At 55.0% G+C, this 19,203-nt stretch overlaps 3 protein-coding genes across 10 annotated transcripts; 2 read left to right on the top strand and 1 right to left on the bottom strand.

The window, feature by feature from the left end:
- Positions 1 to 578: 578 nt before the first annotated feature.
- On the bottom strand, positions 579 to 9,571 carry kidins220b (kinase D-interacting substrate 220b). 5 transcript variants are annotated; one of them, XM_052052792.1, is made up of 28 exons: positions 9,367 to 9,571; positions 8,537 to 8,701; positions 8,301 to 8,399; positions 8,097 to 8,195; positions 7,912 to 8,010; positions 7,717 to 7,818; positions 7,535 to 7,633; positions 7,249 to 7,446; positions 7,036 to 7,134; positions 6,815 to 6,913; positions 6,651 to 6,749; positions 6,391 to 6,568; positions 6,151 to 6,315; positions 5,894 to 6,073; positions 5,664 to 5,829; positions 5,368 to 5,519; positions 5,011 to 5,300; positions 4,768 to 4,908; positions 4,213 to 4,560; positions 3,996 to 4,140; positions 3,764 to 3,926; positions 3,522 to 3,700; positions 3,190 to 3,428; positions 2,759 to 2,890; positions 2,352 to 2,489; positions 2,168 to 2,266; positions 1,854 to 2,078; positions 579 to 1,746 (listed from the first exon to the last, which is right to left on the bottom strand). In XM_052052792.1, exons 2-28 carry the CDS (start codon positions 8,666 to 8,668, stop codon positions 667 to 669), a joined length of 5,145 nt encoding a protein of 1,714 aa, XP_051908752.1. In that variant the 5' UTR covers positions 8,669 to 8,701; positions 9,367 to 9,571; the 3' UTR covers positions 579 to 666. The 5 variants fall into 5 exon arrangements, with proteins under 5 accessions (XP_051908752.1, XP_051908751.1, XP_051908753.1 ...); XM_052052791.1 differs by having other exon boundaries at positions 8,537 to 8,698; XM_052052793.1 differs by having other exon boundaries at positions 7,717 to 7,815; positions 8,537 to 8,698.
- Positions 9,572 to 10,916: 1,345 nt separating this feature from the next.
- cep43 (centrosomal protein 43) lies at positions 10,917 to 16,222 on the top strand. Of its 4 annotated transcripts, XR_007960094.1 has the most exons (14): positions 10,917 to 11,083; positions 11,507 to 11,560; positions 11,648 to 11,702; positions 11,776 to 11,864; positions 12,070 to 12,210; positions 12,307 to 12,342; positions 12,426 to 12,586; positions 12,962 to 13,068; positions 13,235 to 13,342; positions 13,516 to 13,552; positions 13,660 to 13,747; positions 13,862 to 13,985; positions 15,746 to 15,811; positions 15,933 to 16,222. XR_007960094.1 is itself a non-coding variant. In XM_052052820.1 (13 exons), exons 1-12 carry the CDS (start codon positions 11,000 to 11,002, stop codon positions 13,937 to 13,939), a joined length of 1,032 nt encoding a protein of 343 aa, XP_051908780.1. In that variant the 5' UTR covers positions 10,917 to 10,999; the 3' UTR covers positions 13,940 to 13,985; positions 15,746 to 16,222. The 4 variants fall into 4 exon arrangements, 3 of the variants coding, with proteins under 3 accessions (XP_051908780.1, XP_051908778.1, XP_051908779.1); XM_052052820.1 differs by having other exon boundaries at positions 12,076 to 12,210; positions 15,746 to 16,222; XM_052052818.1 differs by having other exon boundaries at positions 15,746 to 16,222.
- Positions 16,223 to 16,694: 472 nt separating this feature from the next.
- Positions 16,695 to 19,200, top strand: LOC127592249 (C-1-tetrahydrofolate synthase, cytoplasmic-like). The gene is made up of 10 exons (XM_052052821.1): positions 16,695 to 16,788; positions 16,867 to 16,945; positions 17,028 to 17,087; positions 17,369 to 17,422; positions 17,585 to 17,721; positions 17,802 to 17,902; positions 18,044 to 18,180; positions 18,462 to 18,573; positions 18,824 to 18,951; positions 19,036 to 19,200. Exons 1-10 carry the CDS (start codon positions 16,697 to 16,699, stop codon positions 19,090 to 19,092), a joined length of 957 nt encoding a protein of 318 aa, XP_051908781.1. The 5' UTR covers positions 16,695 to 16,696; the 3' UTR covers positions 19,093 to 19,200.
- The last annotated feature ends 3 nt before the right edge of the window (positions 19,201 to 19,203 follow it).

Here is a 19,203-nt window from a genome sequence, read left to right as displayed (position 1 = left end):
ACAAATGATTTCGAGTTCTCTAGTTTCGAGACACGTTGACTTTTTTTTTTTTTTTACCCCAAACATCATATTGGATGAAACATCTAAATCAGCGGTCCCCAACGTTTTGCGTACTATATTTTTTTTAAGTCAAGAATAAAATAATTGAAGTCGGAACGAGCCCAGATGACTTTTCACAAAACTTTTGAGAGTGTACGTTCAATTGAGTGTTTTCGCCAAACCGTGTGTGTGTGTGTGTGTGTGGCACGGTACCAAATACACGACGGAGGGACGGGCGGGGCGGGGCGGGGCCTGGCGATCAGGGACCGCTGAGCTCAACAACATCGAGATTTGGCATCACGAGCTGGACGACATCTACAAACACAAACGGCAATCACAAAGTTCAGCTGGGAAAGTTCAAAGTGGAAACTCGCCATGAAAAGAGTTGAGCGTAATCGAATGGAACGCTTTGCGTTCAAGTATCGCTTGCTCAAACAACAAATTCTCCTGGCAAGGATTCGATTCGAGGTCACGATTCGAGGTCAGGCCCAGTTCATCATCGCCTTATTGTGAGCCAACCAACATTTCCCCCCCCCCACCCCCCAAATTCTTGCTTTCCTCCCATGGTAAGTTTCCAACTTTGCAAAATGAATGACGAGTGACGTGATGCGGCGGGCTTGCGACGAGTCACAGGATGCTTTCGCGCTCCTCCCCGAAGGCGACGGCGTCGGCCGTCGCGGTGCAGACCTCGGGAGGGTCTCCCGGCTTCAGGCTCCTCTTCAGGTGGACCACTCGCACGTTTTCGTTGTCGGGGCCGGGCCGGGCGACTCCGGCGGTGGACGCGGGTGGGATGATGGTGTCGGCAGCGGGGGCGCTGCGGGGCGTCTGGCCGGGCTGTTCGCCCTGCCGGGCGTTGGCGGCGTTGTTGTTGTTGAGCGTGACGCTGCCGGACGTGCGGTTCAGGTTCCAGGTCTGCGAGGCGGGCCAGGTCTCCTCGGGACTGCAGATGGACATGCGGTTCTCGGCGGCGGGGGCGCCTCGCTTGCCTCCTTCGTTCAGCTGGATCAAGTCGGCGCGCTCCGCCTGCGACAGCTCGGCCTCCTCGTCCTGCAGCGAGTGGTTGGGCGAGCTCTCGTTGGAGCGCACACCCGAGTCGGAGGAGTCCTTCTTGTCCAAGGTGGCGTCCGACAGGTAGTCCTTCCCCTTCAGGGCCAGGGAGCAGCCCCCCGCTTTGGCCTCCGCCACCGCCGCTTTCAGCAGCAGGGAGTCGGACTCTTCAGACTCGTCGTCGTCGCTGGTTAGCTTCTGGTAGCGCAGGTTGCCGCCGCCGCCGCCGCCGCCCGCCTTGGAGCCAGGGAACAGGCCACCGCGCTCCGCCGAGGTCTTGCGAGCCAGCAGGGACTTGGACGAGCCGTGGTCTCCCTTCTCGTCTTCTTCGGTGATAGGATCCAGTGCTTCGCCGCCATCGCCGTTGTCAGACACCGCTTTGCCGCCGCCTCCGCCGCCCCTCTTGCTCACCGAGGCCTTGCGTCCGTCTTGCTCGGCGCCATCCTTGGCGCCCTGGTCCGGAGGCGCCGTCATAAAAAGCGCCGGCTGAAGCAGGCCCGGTCTATCGCCGGAGGCGCCTTCCAACTGGGCCATCTGCGCGATGTACTCCTGGTAAGCGCATCGGTACTCGGCCTGCTGCTTATCCGTCAGCTTGGCGATGTCATTGCTGCATTCCTGCGAGTTGAGGCTGGTGACGCTGCCGCTCCGCTGCGGGGGGCCCTGGAGCAAAACCAGCACAAACCGGCACGGTCACGTGACAGGAAGACTCCCCTCAAAAAAAATCCCCATCGGGCCAGGCCCAAGAAATGAGAGCGTTGTTTCCTGACCATCCATTGCGGGCCACCGTGTCTGGGGGGCTGCTGCTCGTCCAGGCCGATGGCGCTGAGATCGTCGAAGCTCAGAGTGAAGCTGTACATGGGGGAGACGTCGCTGGGGGCGTGGCCGGTCCGAAACGCCGCCGCGGACCGCCGGCCCGTCTCCGGGTGGTCACCCGCCAGGCCGCCTTGCTCACTGGCGGCGTCCTCGTACTCCAGCTGTCGCAGTTCCAGCACCTGCGCGGGGGGGGGGGGGGGGGGCAGGAAGTGAGGTCGGCGCGCAACACGACCAGCGAGCGCGCCGAAGGTTGGGCCGTGGCGCTCACGCTGGCTCGGAAGAGCTGCCAGTCTCCGAAATTCATGTTCATCTCCTTCTTCAGTTCGTCCACGTTGCACTGCGACAGGACTCGTCCGTTCACGTTGGCCTGGAAGAGCCGCAACGCGACAAAAATCATCAGCGGCGTCAACGGCGCCCCCCGCGGTCAGCACGAAGAACGTCAGACCGCACACCTTCCGGATGGTGGCGGTGTAGGCGGCCAACATGGCCTGGTCGATGCCCCGGATCTGTGTGACGTGCTCGCACACGCCATCCGTCGTCATGGCGCTCAGGAGGGTGGGCGGGATCCCCGAAGCCGCGGAGGCGGAGCTCTGAGACACAAAGTAGACAGCGGCCATGTGCGCTTTCCGACTGACGGGGGGGGCGGCGAGGAGAGCTAGGGCTCAAATGGGACTCGACTCAACACATCATCATCATCATCATCATCATCATCATCATCATCATCATCATCATCATCATCATCATCATCATCATCCTTTTCCTCCGCACGCAATCGGGTGTCTACGTGTCTGTCGGAGGCAGACCAAATGTTGCCGATGTAGGGGGGGCCACTCGGCGTGGCTGGCGTGGCGGTACTTACACTTGCGGGGGCCTCGCGGCGGGCCGTGCTCTTAACGAGCACGCGGGGAAGGAAGTGTGATGGGTAGGCCGCCGGCGGCGGACGCGGCGGATGGTGAAGATGGTGGTGGTGGTGGTGGTGAGGGAAATATGGCTGAGGCAGAAAGAAAATCAACACCACGCAAATCAAACGTGAACGTGATTGATGGATGGGAAACGGGAGCCTGGAGTTTTGCTGATGGTTGACGTGGAGGGGGGGGGGCGGTTTAGATGGTGGACTTGGATCGTCCCTAAAACACCCATTGAGGATCCCTTCCGTTCAGGAGTAGGGAAGGAGTGAATATATATCGCGGGGGAGGGGCAACCAAAACCAGACTCTCAAGTGCGTCACGATGGCCACGCCCCCTCGCAAACATGAGTAAAACGACAAATGACTTGGCGCGTGAGGCTGACCCTGTTGTAGAAGGGGTGCTGGGGCCCGGCCATGCCGCTGTAGAAGCTGCTGTGAGGCGGCGGCGGCACCACGGCCCCCCCCGCCGGTGGGATGAACGGCCCGCTGAAGGAGGCGGACGGCGAGCACGCCGACGACACCTGACTGTACATCGAGATGGGCCGGGGCTGGACCTCCTGCAGGGTCGGGTAGCCCACGGCGACGGCGCCCAGGTTCATCTGCTCGCGCGCCGCACGCACGTCTGGCCGGACGAGAAGGAAAAATGCAGAAAATGCAGAACAGGTTGAGAAGGGCGGGCGGGTGGGGGGGCGGGGGGGGGGGGGCGCCAAGGTACCGGCGATGATTTCGCGCAGTTTGGGGTCCAGGTTGACGGTGCAGGGCAGGAAGGTGCGAATGTCCCTGGCGGTCAGCACGGGCGTCCGCGAGGACACAAAGACTTCGAAGGCGCGAACGTCTCCGTCGATCTCCAGCAGCGGTTCCACGTCTTTGGTGGTGGGGATGTTCCTCAGCACCCTGAGCCAGACAAAGGTCAACCGCGGGGCGCTCGCCGCGGGGCGCTCGCCGCCAAGCGCTCACCTCTCGTAAATGTTCTTGAGGGTAGCCTGGTCGGGGACGCCCTCGCTCTCCTCCAGGAAGAGGATGAGCCAGGACGTCCTGTAGGGCCAGCGCTCGGTCAGGTTGATCCACGAGGCCAGGCGGTCCCAGTTGAACGCGATCTGATTGGCTCGCAGCAGACGACCTGCGCGCAGGCCAAGCGGACGTGAGCGGCGACGACGGCGGCGGGCGCGGCGGCGACGTCGCTACTGACCGGTGACGGAGACGATGTTGAGGAGTCTCCTCATGCTCTGAGGGCTGATGTCTGTGAACCAGTCTTCGGCCACCATCAGCTTGGTCAAGTCGAACGACATCTGGCGAGTCACCGAGCGCTGGGCGTGGCGTCGCCGGTACGTGTCCTGCGCGCATGACGACGCTCGGCATCACCAAGGATTTCCCCGCTTTTTAGTCCTAAGCCGGCGTGAGCTTACCCGGCGGCTGAGGTTGGCCTTGCTGCCAAACTTGGTGGATTCTCCCAAGCTGTGCTGCGACAACTTCCTGTCCAGCTCCTCGTGCCATCCTCCACAATCGGCGTTGGCGGCATCCCCGTTGGCGGGCGCGCCGGCGTTGGCCGCACCGCCGCCGCCCATCTTCCTGGCGCAGGAAAGGCCTCTGCTGTTGAGGAAGACGGGCAGGTGGACGATGTTCCTCATGTAGTCGTGTCCGTTGACAAAGTCCCGCAGGACGCTGTTGAGGTTCTGGTTGATGGCCTTGATGATGATGTGCGGGTCGCTGGCAAAGATGGAGATGAAGGGACCCTTGGAGAACAGGACTCGCACCTGCGGGATGAATCTTTAGTGAGATTCATGAAAAGCGGCGGCTGGGGAGATGACGGGATTCCGTCCGACGCCAAATGGTGGCGCTATATTCCTTGATTGAACATGTGCCCGTGACTCTAGCAAAGCGAAGCGCGGAGAGTCACAGAGCACGGACTCTCAAAGATTCTCAAAGAGTCTCGGTGAGGCGGCATCCTCCAAAAATCTCACCGTGTCGAGCATCTGCAGAACTTTGTCCTGCTCGCACGAGTCCAGGCTGTCAATGACCACCGCCAACCTGGTCTGGTGCTGAGTGAAAGCGTCGATGGTCTTGGCCATCTTGGCCATCAGCTCCACTTCGGTCTTCAGAACCTGAAAGAAAACGCCCGCGCTTCAGCCGCAACACCGGCTTTTGGTTTTGAACGGCGGCAAAGTTCCGGGCTTCGGGGGCCAACGTGCCCGAAAGCTCCTGACCTTCATGAAGCCTTCGCTCTTGAGTTGGTTCATCTTGTTGGCGGCGCGGTGCAGCCGCTTCCTCTGCGAGTTGAGCACCGAGTCGGAGACCCGCCACCACGTGCGGCAGTTGAGCAGGACGGCCACGCCCACCGCGCTGCCCAGCGCCATCAGGACGCCGTTGAGCGTCCGCTTGTCGCCGCCCGCCCGGAAGACGCCCATCAGCGCCACGCCGCTCACCAGGCAGCCCATCACCAGCGCGAAGAGCACGAAGGACGGCACGCAACAGGTTTTCTTCCACTTGCTCTTTCCTGCGAGCGCACAAACTTGCCGTGGGCGTGTGCGCATCGAAGGGCGCGAGCGCGAGCGTCCGCCTACCTTGCTTTTCGTCCGTCTTGAACACCCTGAAGAGGCGAGTGGCCAGGAATCCAAACTCCCTCTCGCACGCGTCACACAGCGTGGCGATCATTTCGGCCATCGACGTCTCGCCGCCGACGCTCGACAGACGGTTGTAATCGGTGAACAGGAACCTGTGGGACGTCACGATGACATCACCGCAAAGTGATGTCGACATCGATCGCCACGGCGCGACCGCGACGCCACTTTGACATCTCGATGACGGCGTCGCTCGGGCGTGGCCGTGACCCGGATGGGCGACGGCGTACGGTCGTTACCTGACGGGCAGCGCTCGGACGCTCTGCTCCGGGAGCTCCGGCGGGTTGACGAACATCAGCTTGAGGAGGAGCTCCAAGTATCCCATGTGGCGGGCCAGGCGGTTGCTGAGGAGCCACGCCCAGTTCCAGTTGTCCCCCTCGCGCCGGCCCCCAAAGTACACCACCACTGTGGAGGGCAGAGAAGAAGAATGTCAACACGGGGTGCGGGGGGGGGCGACGCGGCAGCTCACCGAAGAAAATGTAGAGCAGCGCCAGCAGGCTGAGCGAGACGGCCACGGCCAGCTTGGGGTCCAAGGTGAAGCCCAGCCCCAGCGCCACCCCCCCGCACAGGAGGAGCGACAGGACGGCCGCCAGCCACGAGGGGCCCAACAGCGGCTCCATCTGCTGCCCCGCGAAGGTCTTCATCTCATCTGGCGGCATCGCGCAACGGACACGCGCGTCGTTATTCGGCCCCCGTGCGGGTGCGCGTGCGGGTGCGCGCGCTCACCTTCCAGCTTCTTGAGCAGGAAGGACTTTCCGCTGCCCCACTGCGCGTAGAGCCCCACGCAGATGGGGGGCTGCATGGTGGGCTCGCTCAGGATGTCGGCGAGGGCCGAGCTGTACAGGTCGTAGCCGAGCATGTCGCCGTCCGACTCGGTGGGCGACAGGTGACCTGCGGGAGGGAGCGGCGGCCGGTGAGTGGCGAGCGTGCGGGTAGGTGGGCGGGTGCATCCGTCCGGGCACGTACGGGCGCCGAAGATCTGCGTGAGGATGCTCTTCTGGTGGCCGCAGTCGATGTTGTACGGCGTCTCGCCGGCCTTGTTGGGCCGGTAGAGCAGGCGGCCATCTTTGGGGTTCCGCAGGAGCAGCTCGGCCAGGCGGCGGCTGCGCCCCCGGATGGCGATGTGCAGGGGCGTGTCTCCTCGCTGGGGGAAATTCAAAAGGAGTGAGAGATCCGTCGCAAAGGGACGTTCGCAATCACCGAAGGAAGGATGACGTTTGCCCCACCTTGTCGACGGCGGACACCTTGGCCCCTTTATCCAGCAGCAGCTCGACGATCTCGATGCTCCTCATCTTGGTGGCTTTGATCAGAGGCGTCTCGCCATCCTGAAACGGGAAGCGCAGGTGTGGCCGCCGCGCCCCTGTTGGCGTGCGGCGCCGGCGCTTCTCACCTTGGTGCACGTCTCCGTGTCGGGGTTGCACTGCAGGATGTCGCGCACCATCGAGGCGTTGCCTTTCTCCACCGCCCAGTACAGTGCCGTCTTACTCTCCTGGACGCATCATCATCATCATCATCATCATCATCGCCGCCATCTTTGTTGTTGGCATCATCGCGATTGCCAATCTCGCCAACATCGTTAGTGTCATCCTCGCCAGCATCAAGGCCACGCACCTGCCCTCGAATGTCGATATCGGCGTACTTGTGCAGCAGAGCTCTGACAATCTCCACGTGGCCCCCCCTCACCGCTCCAATCAGCACCGTATCGCCGCTCTGGACAAATACACACACACACACACACAAATTCAGCTGGTATCTCAAGGCAGCTGCATGAGTGGCGGAGGGTGGGTGGGGGAGGGGGGGTCGCGGCTGCGGGGAGGGCCTCACCCGGTCGGGAATGTTGACGTAGGTGCCGGCGTCGAGGAGGTCCTGCACGATCTCGGTGTAGCCTTCCTTGGCGGCGATCATCAGCGCCGTGTTGCCATCTTTGTCCGTCATGTTGACGTTGGGGTTGCGCTTCAGCAGTTCCTTCACCACGTCTGTGAAGCCGCCCTTCACCGCCACGATCAGCGCCGTCATGGAGTTCTGCCAGGGGTGGGGGGGGGGGGGGGCGGCCGTCAGTCAGTCGGGCGCCGCGCTGCGCCGCGCGACGCTAGCAAAGGGCGACGCTCACCGCTCCGTCCTGGTCGACGTCGGCGCCGTTCTCCAGCAAGTGCGTGACGCACTGGAAATGGCCTTTCCTCGCCGCCCAGATGAGAGACGTCGTCCCGTACTAACGATTCAAACGGTGGCACGTTGACGCTCAAAGAGTGAAAAACACATCGGATTGTGGCTCCTCCGCAGCCGCGTCGTCACCTTATCCGAACAGTTGACTTTGGCTCCGCTCTCCAACAAGAGTTTAACGACGTCGGCGTGACCTCGCCCGGACGCCCAGATGATGGGGTACACGCTGTACTGCTGGGGGCAGGCGAATACCAGATCTTTACATCAGCCCACACACAGGTGGCGCTCTCAACTGCGCCCACCCCATTGGCATGCGGTGCGTGCTACCTGTCCGGTGGTGTTGGGGTTGGCGCCGTGCTCCAGCAGCTCCTTGGTGACCTCCACGCGACCTTTATACGAGGCCCACATGAGCGCCGTCCATCCTCCCTGCCGACACAAATGCCAGACTGGAATGATGTCACGCTGCCGCGGGTGGCCGCCGGCGCCCCTGGTGGCTGACGAGGGAAGCGCACCACGTCGCGATGCTCGATGTAGGCGCTGTTCTCCAGGAGCTCCTTCACCACCTCCACGTGACCTTCCTTGGCAGCTGAGATCAGTGCCGACCAGCAGTCCTGACCACACACGCCCGCGCGTTACACAGATGCATACAAGCGACGCAGCCACGTAGACATGTACAGTAGCACTGCTCCCTTGCCCCCATCTGTTTTTTTGCTCACCACGTCATCCAAGTTGACGTTGGCTCCTCGCCGGATGAGCTCCTGCACAATTTCCAGGCTCCCCTGCTCGGCGGCCAGCATCAGTGGCGTCTGCCCATTCTGCCCACCACAAACAGACGCTTTTTATAAATAAGGGACCTCGATAGCTCCTCGAGGAGCTACACGAAATTCAACGCTGACCGATTCCAAACGCAGTCATTCATTATCCCCCTAAGCTAGAGAGCATGAGCACGTACGTCGCTGCGTCCGTCCACTTCCTTAAAGCGGTCCAGATGGTCACGCAGCGCCGTCAGGTTCTCCTCCTCCACGTGGCCGAACAGCTTCTGAATGGCCAGCGTGGTCATCTTGATGGAAGTGGTGGTGTCCATCTTGGCGGTTTCTCACAGCGCGCGCAGCCCCTGCTGCAAGCAGACGCGCACGCGCACCCACACGACGAAACGAGCTGTTATTGCGCCCGCTGCAGGCACGTCCCTCACCCACGCACGAGGCGGCCTGCAGGGGGCGCCTTGGCGATAATGTCGTCATGCACCTGTCGCTGCGGCATCTTTATCTCTCGACTAATAAATATATCAACGGGTTAAGACAACCGAATGTAGAATGAAACATATGTGGTTGAAATGAAACATATTTTGAAGCGTCCAATGAATGCCACAAGTCGAATTTGAAATCATGACTGACGTATTGACACCATGGCAACGCGCGGCCGCGAGCCATCACGCAAACGTTTTGTGACACCAAATGAGAACATTACTATTAATAATAAAAAAATGATTATGAAGTTTTGACTAATATTCAATCCATTATTTATTTGCAACTCGAAACCAAATTGAATTTTTGCATTTTTTCTGGTGAGATCAACGTCGTCGTAATAACCATCGAGCTCTTCGTGACATTGAAAAGGAGTGACATTGTGCTTGAACGTAGCAGGAAACAAAAGGGTGAAGCTAATTCAAAATCTTGTCATCAAATCGCATTCTCGACTCCGTAAAGCAGCTTTAACGGGAGGCCAAATGTCAATCAAACGTTTCAAGGATGCTCGATGTCCCGTTGCGAGGTGACTACAAACCTTTATCGGGAGAATCGTGTCGTTTCGGTCCGGGTGGTCTTGGTGGTGGCTCTGGTGGGTGGTTCTGCAGATTAGTATCGGAGTACTTTTGCGGGGTTGTATCGGACGTCAACCGAGGGTCATCTCATTCTTCATCCGAAACAACGGCCGCAGCAGCCATCTTGATCAGGACGAGCCAGGCACACGTCAAATTCCGGTAATGATACGCACGTTTCCGTGTAAATGTGACAAAATAAGAGCACGACACTCATCGTCGTTCATTAAGGTTCAACAACTAACCAATTTCCTTATTATTCCCACTCTCTCAGCCATTTATCAGTGATCACTTTACTAACTTTAATTAGTCTTCTTCATTTATTTTGGTCTTTTATGGTGCGAGTTGTGTATTTTGAAAGACTGTTATGTTGCTATTTCATGGTATCGTGACGCACTTGACAAAAGAATGGGATGATGGAATGCAGATGCAGAAAAACAGCAACGTAACTATACCATATTTCAAAATAACCGTGCTGACCCCCACATTAGTCTATCTATTTATTCAGCGGAAAGCCCGAGCTGGCAAAATGAGCAGCGCTGCTCTCACGCAGCCGTTGGCGTTCGGGTCTCTGGGGAACCTTTATCAAGCTCAAAAAATGAACTTGGAACAGCGTTTACGATCTTGACGCGTGTCTGAGACGTGACTGCTTCGGCCTGAGCACAAATGACACGCAAAGGCTTGCGCATGCTCGTCATGTGCGACAAATATTGTTCACAGAGAAAGCGTGACGTCACATGAGACTTCGACAACAAAAATGCACACACACACACGGTGTGGAAGAAACCAGGAATCTCGATACAGGCAAACTGTTGAGAGTACTGTGAGGCACACCTGAACAAGACACAAGTTGCCTGGATGGAGCTGGTCAGTGAAAACAAGGCTGACGAGAACAGTTGGAAAAGAAAATCAAACAAAACACAAACATGCGGGACAGAGCAAAACAAGACACATGAAACAGAAAGCAGAAAATGGATGAATATCAAGATGCAACTCTTGATTTCTATGAATGATCACTTCTCCAAGGCTCCCAGTAAATCGCAATGTCCTATCACTGTTACGCTAGTTTCCTAACAGGGCGTGGCTGCAATCAGTGCCATGTCGTGACCTCTGGGTTAATTGTACTTTCTGCTCTTTAGTGGGAAAGCATTTCATTGCTCTGCCTGTTACTATATGACACTGGCATTTGTTGTAGTTACTGCATATTCATTTTTGTTATGTGCATCACTTTTTGAAAGTGCTCTACAAATTACTCTCTTGAGTTGTCAATTATGTTGTAATATAATAATATTATCTATTATTAGCAATCCATTGCTAACCTAAACGAGCGTTTCGAACCAGTTTGTTTTGCTTGCCCCATAAAAGGAAATCAAAGTCACACGAAGTCTTCTACATCCCAAGAAACCATCGAGTGTTGCATGTCCCAAATCGATTTTTCATTTGAACGCTTGCGAACCTAACCCCGGATTTGTCTTCTTGTCGCCGACAGGCGGCGGAAGTGAGCAATCATCACTATTTTGTCGCGTCGAAGTAGACTTTGCATTTCCGCACTAGCGCTCGCGGCTAATCACGAGCAGGTGGGCTGGATGACAGCACAAGATGTCTGCCACAGACGACGACACCGAGCTGAGGGATCTTCTCATCCAGAATTTGGAGAACAACGGAGTTCTAAACAAGCTCAAGGTCAGCAAACTTTCCTTCCCTTCTCATTTCATCGTCGCCCTCGCGCCGCTTCTTAGCCGACCCCCCAGGCTAAAGTGGAAAACCGCCTCCAAGGACAGTCCACAGCCCAAAGTAGTGGCAAGTTCAATCATTCGAGCACATTTTTATTTCTATCTCTATTTTTTGGGAGATGTTTTTGTCTTCGAAAAACCTCTCGTTGACTTAGGTGTAAAGTTGTTCATCGGTTGACGTCTCATTCGGCAGAATCACACACACAAAAAAGATTATATTGGGCATTTGAACACGTGACTTTTTGATGGTCGTTGGTCAACTGTGAATGTAGCGGCTTGATTCCGATTTTTTTCCCTAAAATTATCCATCCAGACAGCACAAAACGAAAAATACAAAGATGAATGATTGAGTGTGTTGTTTGATTTGCTGCAGGCAGAGATGAGGGCGGCCGTGTTCCTGGCCTTAGAGGAGCAGGACCGACTGGAGGTGATGGCTGACTTGCATCTTGCTGCGTAAGGCAGCCATTTTGTGCTCCTCGCCTTTATTCGTGCTCTGCTTCTCTTGCGCCCTCAGAACAAGACGCCACTGGTCAATGAAAACCTGAAGAAATGTCTCGACACCAAAGACGGTCGGTCAGCTTCCCCCTGGACTCCATGAAATGCATGAGTTCTGATGACGCCGGTGCGTGTGTGTGCTTGCAGGTCGTCTCGTGGCCAGTCTCATTGCGGACTTCATGCGTGTGTTTCACCTGGACTTCAGCCTAGCTGTGTTCCAGCCAGAGATAAACATGGTAAAATGGCGTCGCATCACTGCTTTAATTCCGCTTCCATGTCCCAGTGCCACCTTTACGTAAATCCGCTGACCTGATATAACGGGATGTGGTGTCCCGTGATGCTGCTGATGTGACACCACTGAGATGACGTGGCGCCGCCAAGGCGCAACTCCCCAAAGTCGGTGGAAACTCACCAACATGTCGTTTTTGTCTTTATTGTTAGCATCCGAGTGCCCTGGACAGTCGGAAGCTGCTGTGCGCGGAGCTTGGCTTTTCAGAGCCGGAGCTTAACGCAAACTCGCCAGTGCTGCTGGAGCTCATTCGAAGAGGGGAACGCAATTCTAAATCCGTCCCGGCCGCTGAGGTCTTTTTCGCACATTAGCACACGAGTAGTTGTGCTTTTTTTTTTTTTTTTTTGTGAGCGGTGCGAGCGTGGAATGAACCGACTTTGTCCTTTTAGGTGGCGTCGCAGGAGAACAGCGTCACGGTCGACAAGGTCGGTGCCCTTCATGTCACACCATCACCTCCATTCCGAAGCCTCAAGCACGGCTCACTAACGTGGGGCGTGCCCTTGAGCAGGATGCTGCGGCGGACGTGTTTGGGCACGAGAAGCTCCTTCAGCAGGCGCGCGTTCCGCAAAAGGACTCGGCGCGGGAGCGACCCGCGGACCGGGAACAGCCGGACGATGACGACTCCTTTTTTGATGACCCCTTGCCTCAGCCTCAAAAGACATACGGATTGTAAGGATCCAGCAGCATATTTTTACATTTGGATTTTTTTGTGGACCTTTAAATTGAATATTTAGTCCACTGTGTTTTTCCCGATAGACAAAAAAAGTGTGACATAGCATCATGGTATTTGTTTCATTATTTGTAGTTTCATGCATCATATCAACACAAAACGGGCGTCCTCCTCACATTGCTTCTCTACTGACAATTTGTCAATTCAAGATGCATTGTGGGATATGTTGAGGTCACTTTTAAATAGGGCTAACCTCTAATCATTACACATGAACTGGAAAACAAAATAGACGCGTCACAGATGTAGGGGGGGGGGGATGCATTCCCAACACAGACGGCGAGATGTTGACTTTTACCGGTGTTTGAATGTTGTAGGCACCCGGTGGCTCGCGACAGCCAACATAGTCCAGTGGGCTTTTTGTCGGAGACGGCCCCGACACGAGGAGGAGGAAGTGCGTCAGAAAAGTGCCGCAGTCAGACGGGTGGGTCACTTTTTGGTTTCCATGGAGAATTTGCTTTCCTAGGGGGATGAAACCCCCTCATTGATAAGTGACTTTGTGTGTGTTTTCGTGAGTTTTAATAACCTCTGTGTGTGTGTGTGTGTGTCTCTGCGTTTGTATTTTTGTCTCTATGCACGTGTGTTCATAGGCGCACGCGCCGCAATTCTTCCCCTATCAGAGTCAACGTCGAGAGAGAAAGCATCTCAAGGGGCCAAGCTCCCCAGCAGAGGGGACGAGAGCGCATCGCTCCATTTAGGTACGTTACAAATCCAGACGGTCATGCCGGGGGGGACTCTTCCTGGGTTTTCCGCGCCTTTTTATGGAGCGCGAATCACGATGTGAGTCAGTCACGTGACAACTAACTTTGTGGGGAGCATGACTCGCGACTCCTGTTCCACTTGTAACGTGACTAGTTTTGTGTTCCCACAGAGGAAGACAACGACGTTGAGTACGACGACTTCAACAGGTAGGCCAGAGCGTCTTCCGTCCGGGAGTTCTTGCATGTACGACTTGTATGAGATGATGGACTAACCTTTGGAGCTAACCTATGATGATGATGCTGCGTCCTTTCAGCCACCGCTCCGACTTGTACAAGAATGAGCTGATCAGCAGCGAAGAGATCGAGGAAGTCTCCATCGAGGGGCCCGACCAAAGTGACAAGGTCTGCGCCGCTGGGCGGAGCCAGGCTATCTCTTTGAGAGTCTACGTAATGTGCGCATGTGTGTGTGCTAATACGCGTGTGTGTGTGTGTGTTTGCGTGGGCGCGCGCATGTAGCTGGAGGACACGGTGGACGTGAGCGTCTCCCAGCCGAGCGCGAGCTTGGGGGTGGACTACATGGAGGAAGTGGCCTGACGTTGCTGCCGTACGCCACTTCCTGTTCTTCTCATCTGCACTTTGAGTAAGACGGCTTTCTTTTTTTTTTTTGTCTGTCCTCTTCCATGCTCCCTCCTCTTTTGTCACATCACTTGACCGCTGCACTCAACCACAACTGGTCTGCAAGGAAAACGATTAGCATTTCAAAAATCTGTTTTATTTTGGAATGTGTGCGATTGACATTGATGCTAAGTTTGTTAGCAAAACATGGCCTCTTGGACTTCCTTGCTTGAGACTGCGCCATGTCCTTTGTGGTCCTATAGCGCCACCCTCGGGACAAAGCAATGACCTTCCCAAACGGGTCAGAATCAGATGTCCCGCTTGATTGGCAAATGGGACTGAAGGGGAGGAGACTCCTAGCTCGGCTTGACTTCCTGTCTGCGGAAGGAACGGATTCCAGATAACCTTGTTGCCATTAAATTATAAGACCCATGAGTGAGTGCTGAAAGCAAACTTTTATTATAGGGAACATTTTTTCACAACAAAACGGTGATCAGGCATGAATCCAAAAACAAGAGTTGTCCACAAATTGAAAGAAAAAAAAGTGTGGGGGGGGGGGGGGGCACAATTTCATTTCTTGCTAGAAAGTCTCTAAATCAGTTGAAGTTGAAACTAAAGTCGCAAAACTACTTCCTGTCCCATCACAATAAAAGGCCACAACCCAATGCTTCAAATGTATTTTTACTGTTAATTGAATCAAAAAGTGCACATTAGTTACAAGGAAACGGTTGTATGACACTCTGACCAACATCACAACACCATTTTTGTCTTTGTATTGACCATTCCAAACACTAAAAACACAATGAATACTCGTCAGGTCATTTTAGTGCTGTCAAATATTTTGCGTTCGAATAAACGCCCCGGAAAACACAAACTTGCAACAAAAAAACAAACAAACAACAAAATTTGAGGCAACAACAATCCGTTTCTATTCTGGTCTACTCACGACGAAAGTTCCCATCTGGCTCAAGTGGTCCTAAACATTTCACAAAAGCGCCTGACCACTGTTGAAGTGTCGAGAACCACTGGAGCCGGCTGGGTGGCACCGAAGCAGGCGGGTGGGGGGGCCCAAGCGGTATGGATGGCCTAGCCTGGCAAGCGACCGCTCCTCTCACTCACTTGCTGCCTGCCTCTCATCTGGCCTCTCCTTTTATATGCTGTCGGCAGCAAGCGAGCCGGTGCGACCGGTCGTGCCGGGCGGTCGGGCGCCGCCACTGCTGTGAACCGGACCGTCCTGCTTCGCTTGTTACTCGCAAATTCTTCTTGCCATGATCGCCCAACCGGAAGAAGGAATTTGTTGCGACGACTGCCTTTGCTGTTTGACCGTGTGGACAAGCGGCGAGCAGGCCTGCCTCTGGTGACCAGTCGATTTGCATGCGAATGGTCGCCGTGCCGTGACTGGCGAGCAATATTCTAACTGCCTTGGCGATGCTTCCTAACTGGGCAACCCCAACTCAAGGTTTTGGAGTGGACATTTTGGGAACTACCCAAGCCGCCCGAGTTCACGTGGCCAATCCCGAGCAGGATTGGTCTCTGGGTAGTTTGTCCTGGCGGCAGAAATGTTGGCACTAGCGTCCGTGCTTCGGGAGCTGTCAACTTGACCGCACTCGCCGCTCGGTCCATGCCACCGACTGGCGGCCGGCGACCATTCCCCTGTTTGTTTTTCCATCCCCCACTTTTTGGCCCAAGTCAGCTGGATTCGCCTCCAGCGCACGCTAATGCACATCACAGTTTTTCTTCTTGTCGTGCCTTTAAGCCTCGCTTTTGTCTTCTTTTTGTTGAAAGGACTCGACTTGCAAGTGACGGGAAGCGTCTTGCCCGTCGCATTCCGGCCAGCTGCTCTTTATCGGGGTAACCATGGCGACCACCTTTGAACACGCCACTGAAGCCGCGTGTGTGTCACGCTGACTCTTGCGTTTTAAGAATGTTGCCTGACCTCATTCTGGTGCTGGGTGTGTGTGTGTGACGGTAGGTCAAAGGTCAATGTGCAAGCAAGTGGTGGAGGGGCGGGACATCCCATGGCACTCTTATCCAATCAGAGGAGGCGCAAGTGGGCGACTGGGTTCTTATTTTTTTGTTGTTTTGTTTTGTGCATCTTTTCGACAGTTTTTGTTTTTCCTTTGACATTTTCAAGTGAAATGTAAATTTTGCTCATGTGTGTCGTGTCTGCGGAGACGACTTGAAGTCTGTAAATGAAACCATTGATTGGTTTAAAGTTGTGACATGTATGTTACACACAAATAAACATTTACTTGTTTTTAATTTGTTTATTCACTACTTTTATTTCAAAGTACAATTCTTTTCGGTCCAACTTTTTTTTTTTTTTTTTAAACTCGCTCACCCTTTGGAAACAAACACACACACACAAAATTGGTCAATGATTACACAGCGGTGGTGCAGTGGTCTCGGGTAAGACGCCACGTTTTTGTCGTCTTTGCGTGCATTTTGCTATGATTGCTTGTTCAGCAAGGGCTCGGAATGGATTGATTGTGATGAAATGGATCGCTTGTGTGGAATTAACGGCATCTTGGGGCACCGCGGTCCGAGGGGTGTGCACTTCGCGGCTGCCAACAGTAGGCGCGCTGTCGATTTGCTCTCGGGAAGTAACTTTGGCAAATAGACGCTGGAAAACAGTTCAGAACATTCATGGAGATGATATCGCATTTGTGGAGGCAGAGTGATGTGTGGTCATAAGATGCTGTCGTCTCCCCCCCCCCCCCCCCCCCCCCTTCAGCCATGTTGAGCCTTTGGCGTCACTCGACCGCATCTTGTTGCTTTGGAGGTCGACGCTCCATAGCAACCATCATCTCCGGAAACCAAACTTCCAAGTAGGTTGTCGGCACGTTTGGCCAAAGTGTCACTCGGGTTTCTCTCCGTGTCAGCGCCGTGTGCGACGTGTTCCTCAGGTTGGTGAGGGAGCGGCTGAAGAAGGAGGTGGACGAGATGAAGGTGACCAAGGTCGTCCCCAGTCTGCTGGTTTTACAGGTGGCTCTCAAACCCCGCCCAGCATCATGTGACATCATCGCGTCGCCTCTTCACTTGCGTGCGTGCGTGTTTGTACTTCCAGGTGGGGAACCGAGAAGATTCCAACCTGTACATCAGCAGTAAGATGAAAGCTGCAGCTGAGGTGAATTTGCGAGCGAAAATGGAGTCTTTGCTCCCTGCATGTTCTTTTTTTTTTTTTCTCACCTCCACGTTGATCTAATCTGCCTTCACATTCAGTCATTCAACTCTGACTAAATTAGAACGGGACCGATACAGATAACCACTTTTTAATTTCGCCAGCTCTCAATTAATGACGTCAGCCTTTGTCTGTCATCCAATTGGTTGGTTGCAGCACCAGTGGTGGTCCTGGTCTACTCGTGTGTTGGGGTGTGTTATTTCTATTTTTTTTTTTTTTAATTCCAGGTGGGGATCGAGGCAAAGCACGTGAGGTTGCCCAACACGGTGACGCAAGATGAGGTAGGCGGGTCAACGTCGATCCAAATCATGACTCTCACAACCTAGCAAGCATATAACATTGGCAAAAAGTCGGCGTTTATCAAACTACCCACAGTCACGGTGTCATGAAATCAAAAGTGTTTGAGGACGCATGGTTTGCGCCGTCCCCCCCCGCCCCCTCAGGTGCTGCGGGCCATCGCGGCCGTCAACGAGGACGCATCCGTGCACGGCCTCATCGTGCAGCTTCCTCTGGATTCCGTCAACCGCATGGATGTGGAGATGGTCACCAACGCCGTCTCGCCGCTCAAAGACGTGGACGGGTCCGAAGTGGGGCGTGGGGAATTTGCCGTCATCGTTGTGGTCGTGACCTTTTGACCTGTGTGTGTGTGCGCGGCTCTAGTCTGAGTTGCATCAACGCAGGGAAGCTGTCTCGCGGGGACTTGAACAGCTGCTTCATTCCCTGCACCCCCAACGGATGCATGGAGCTCATCGGACAGACAGGTCTCACACACACACACACACACACAGCTGTCAATCACGGGGCAACTGGACAAGGATGTCTTTTATTGCTGCATCATTTGAGGAATCTCATCAATTTGATTAGCTGAGACGCCATTGCCGCTGATTTGTGTGGGTGCGCAGGTGTGAGCGTGGCCGGGAAGCACGCAGTGGTGATCGGCCGCAGCAAGATTGTGGGCGCCCCCATGCACGACCTGCTCTTGTGGAATCACGCCACCGTCACCACCTGCCACTCAAAGACGCGTGACATTGCCACGCAGGTGCGCTCCTCCGCCAGGCTGAGCGTGATAATGTCACGTCAAGGTTGCCTATGATCATCCGGATGATGTCGTGGGCATGATTGTGACGTTGGGGATGCATTTTGATTGACAATCATCTCTCATTGATTGAATACAAATTTAAAAGTATTGGCAGTATCGGTGAGTACTCGAGAGCTGAGACTACTAGAACGTCTTGAAGGTTCCAAGCGGTGAAGATGAAAATGACGATGATGATGATGATGATGATGATGTCACGCCGATGATGCGTTTGCCGTTTTCAGGTGGGCAGGGCGGACATTGTGGTGGTGGGGGCGGGGCGAGCAGAGATGGTGCGAGGCGATTGGCTGAAGGAGGGCTGCGTGCTCATCGACTGCGGCATCAATTACGTGTCAGGCGAGTGCTCGCTGATGTGATCATGTGACCGCCAGGGGGCGTCATTGGTCCGCTACATATCACGATTTAAAAAAAAGATTTGTTCCCCCGGCTCATTTGTTGATGGTCACGTTTCTGTTTTTTGAATTGACAATAGTTACACTTTTAAAGCATATTTTCAAAGCACATTTCCATAACTATGAATTGTGTCTTTTGAAAACCAACTCTGTTTGATTTGTGATTTTTGTCTTTCCTCGGGTGACGGCATCAGACGCGAGCAAGCCGAGCGGCAAGCGTGTGGTGGGCGACGTGCACTTCGCCTCAGCCTATCAACGAGCCGGCTTCATCACGCCCGTGCCAGGAGGGGTGGGGCCCATGACGGTGGCCATGCTGATGCAGGTAGGTCGTGACCTGCGCAGACGCAGGCGGGCGCCGGACGGCACGCGCAAACGCTCATGTAGCTTTTGTTTGCGTTGACTGCAGAACACGGTGGTCAGCGCCCGGCGTGCTCTCGCCAACGCTGCCGGACACTGCCTCTGAAGCCGCATGTTACCAATAACGAGGGTAACCGAAGAAAAAAAGACACGCTAACCCCACACGGAGGCAGGCGGTTACCCACAAAATAATCCTCGCATTTCAAAATAAAAGTAG

Source organism: Hippocampus zosterae, chromosome 19, assembly GCF_025434085.1.
Source record: "Hippocampus zosterae strain Florida chromosome 19, ASM2543408v3, whole genome shotgun sequence".
NCBI lineage: Eukaryota > Metazoa > Chordata > Actinopteri > Syngnathiformes > Syngnathidae > Hippocampus > Hippocampus zosterae.
Note: the sequence above shows the minus strand (reverse complement) of the source record. Positions and strands in the feature narration are given on the sequence as shown.

What these genes read in the sequence shown, in the direction of transcription:
- LOC127592249 (XM_052052821.1), top strand. Translation starts at nt 16,697, where the DNA reads ATGTTGAGCCTTTGGCGTCACTCGACCGCATCTTGTTGCTTTGGAGGT. An exon ending in AGATGAAAGCTGCAGCTGAG is followed by an intron (nt 17,088 to 17,368) that starts GTGAATTTGCGA and finishes TTTTAATTCCAG; the next exon opens with GTGGGGATCGAGGCAAAGCA. An exon ending in CCGCTCAAAGACGTGGACGG is followed by an intron (nt 17,722 to 17,801) that starts GTCCGAAGTGGG and finishes GCGCGGCTCTAG; the next exon opens with TCTGAGTTGCATCAACGCAG.
- kidins220b (XM_052052792.1), bottom strand. Translation starts at nt 8,668, where the DNA reads ATGGACACCACCACTTCCATCAAGATGACCACGCTGGCCATTCAGAAG. An exon ending in ACGTCAACATTCCCGACCGG is followed by an intron (nt 7,135 to 7,248) that starts GTGAGGCCCTCC and finishes GTATTTGTCCAG; the next exon opens with AGCGGCGATACGGTGCTGAT. An exon ending in ACACCGCCACCATCCGGAAG is followed by an intron (nt 2,267 to 2,351) that starts GTGTGCGGTCTG and finishes CGGCTCTTCCAG; the next exon opens with GCCAACGTGAACGGACGAGT.
- cep43 (XM_052052818.1), top strand. Translation starts at nt 11,000, where the DNA reads ATGTCTGCCACAGACGACGACACCGAGCTGAGGGATCTTCTCATCCAG. An exon ending in ATGTCTCGACACCAAAGACG is followed by an intron (nt 11,703 to 11,775) that starts GTCGGTCAGCTT and finishes GTGTGCTTGCAG; the next exon opens with GTCGTCTCGTGGCCAGTCTC. An exon ending in GGCCCGACCAAAGTGACAAG is followed by an intron (nt 13,748 to 13,861) that starts GTCTGCGCCGCT and finishes GCGCGCATGTAG; the next exon opens with CTGGAGGACACGGTGGACGT.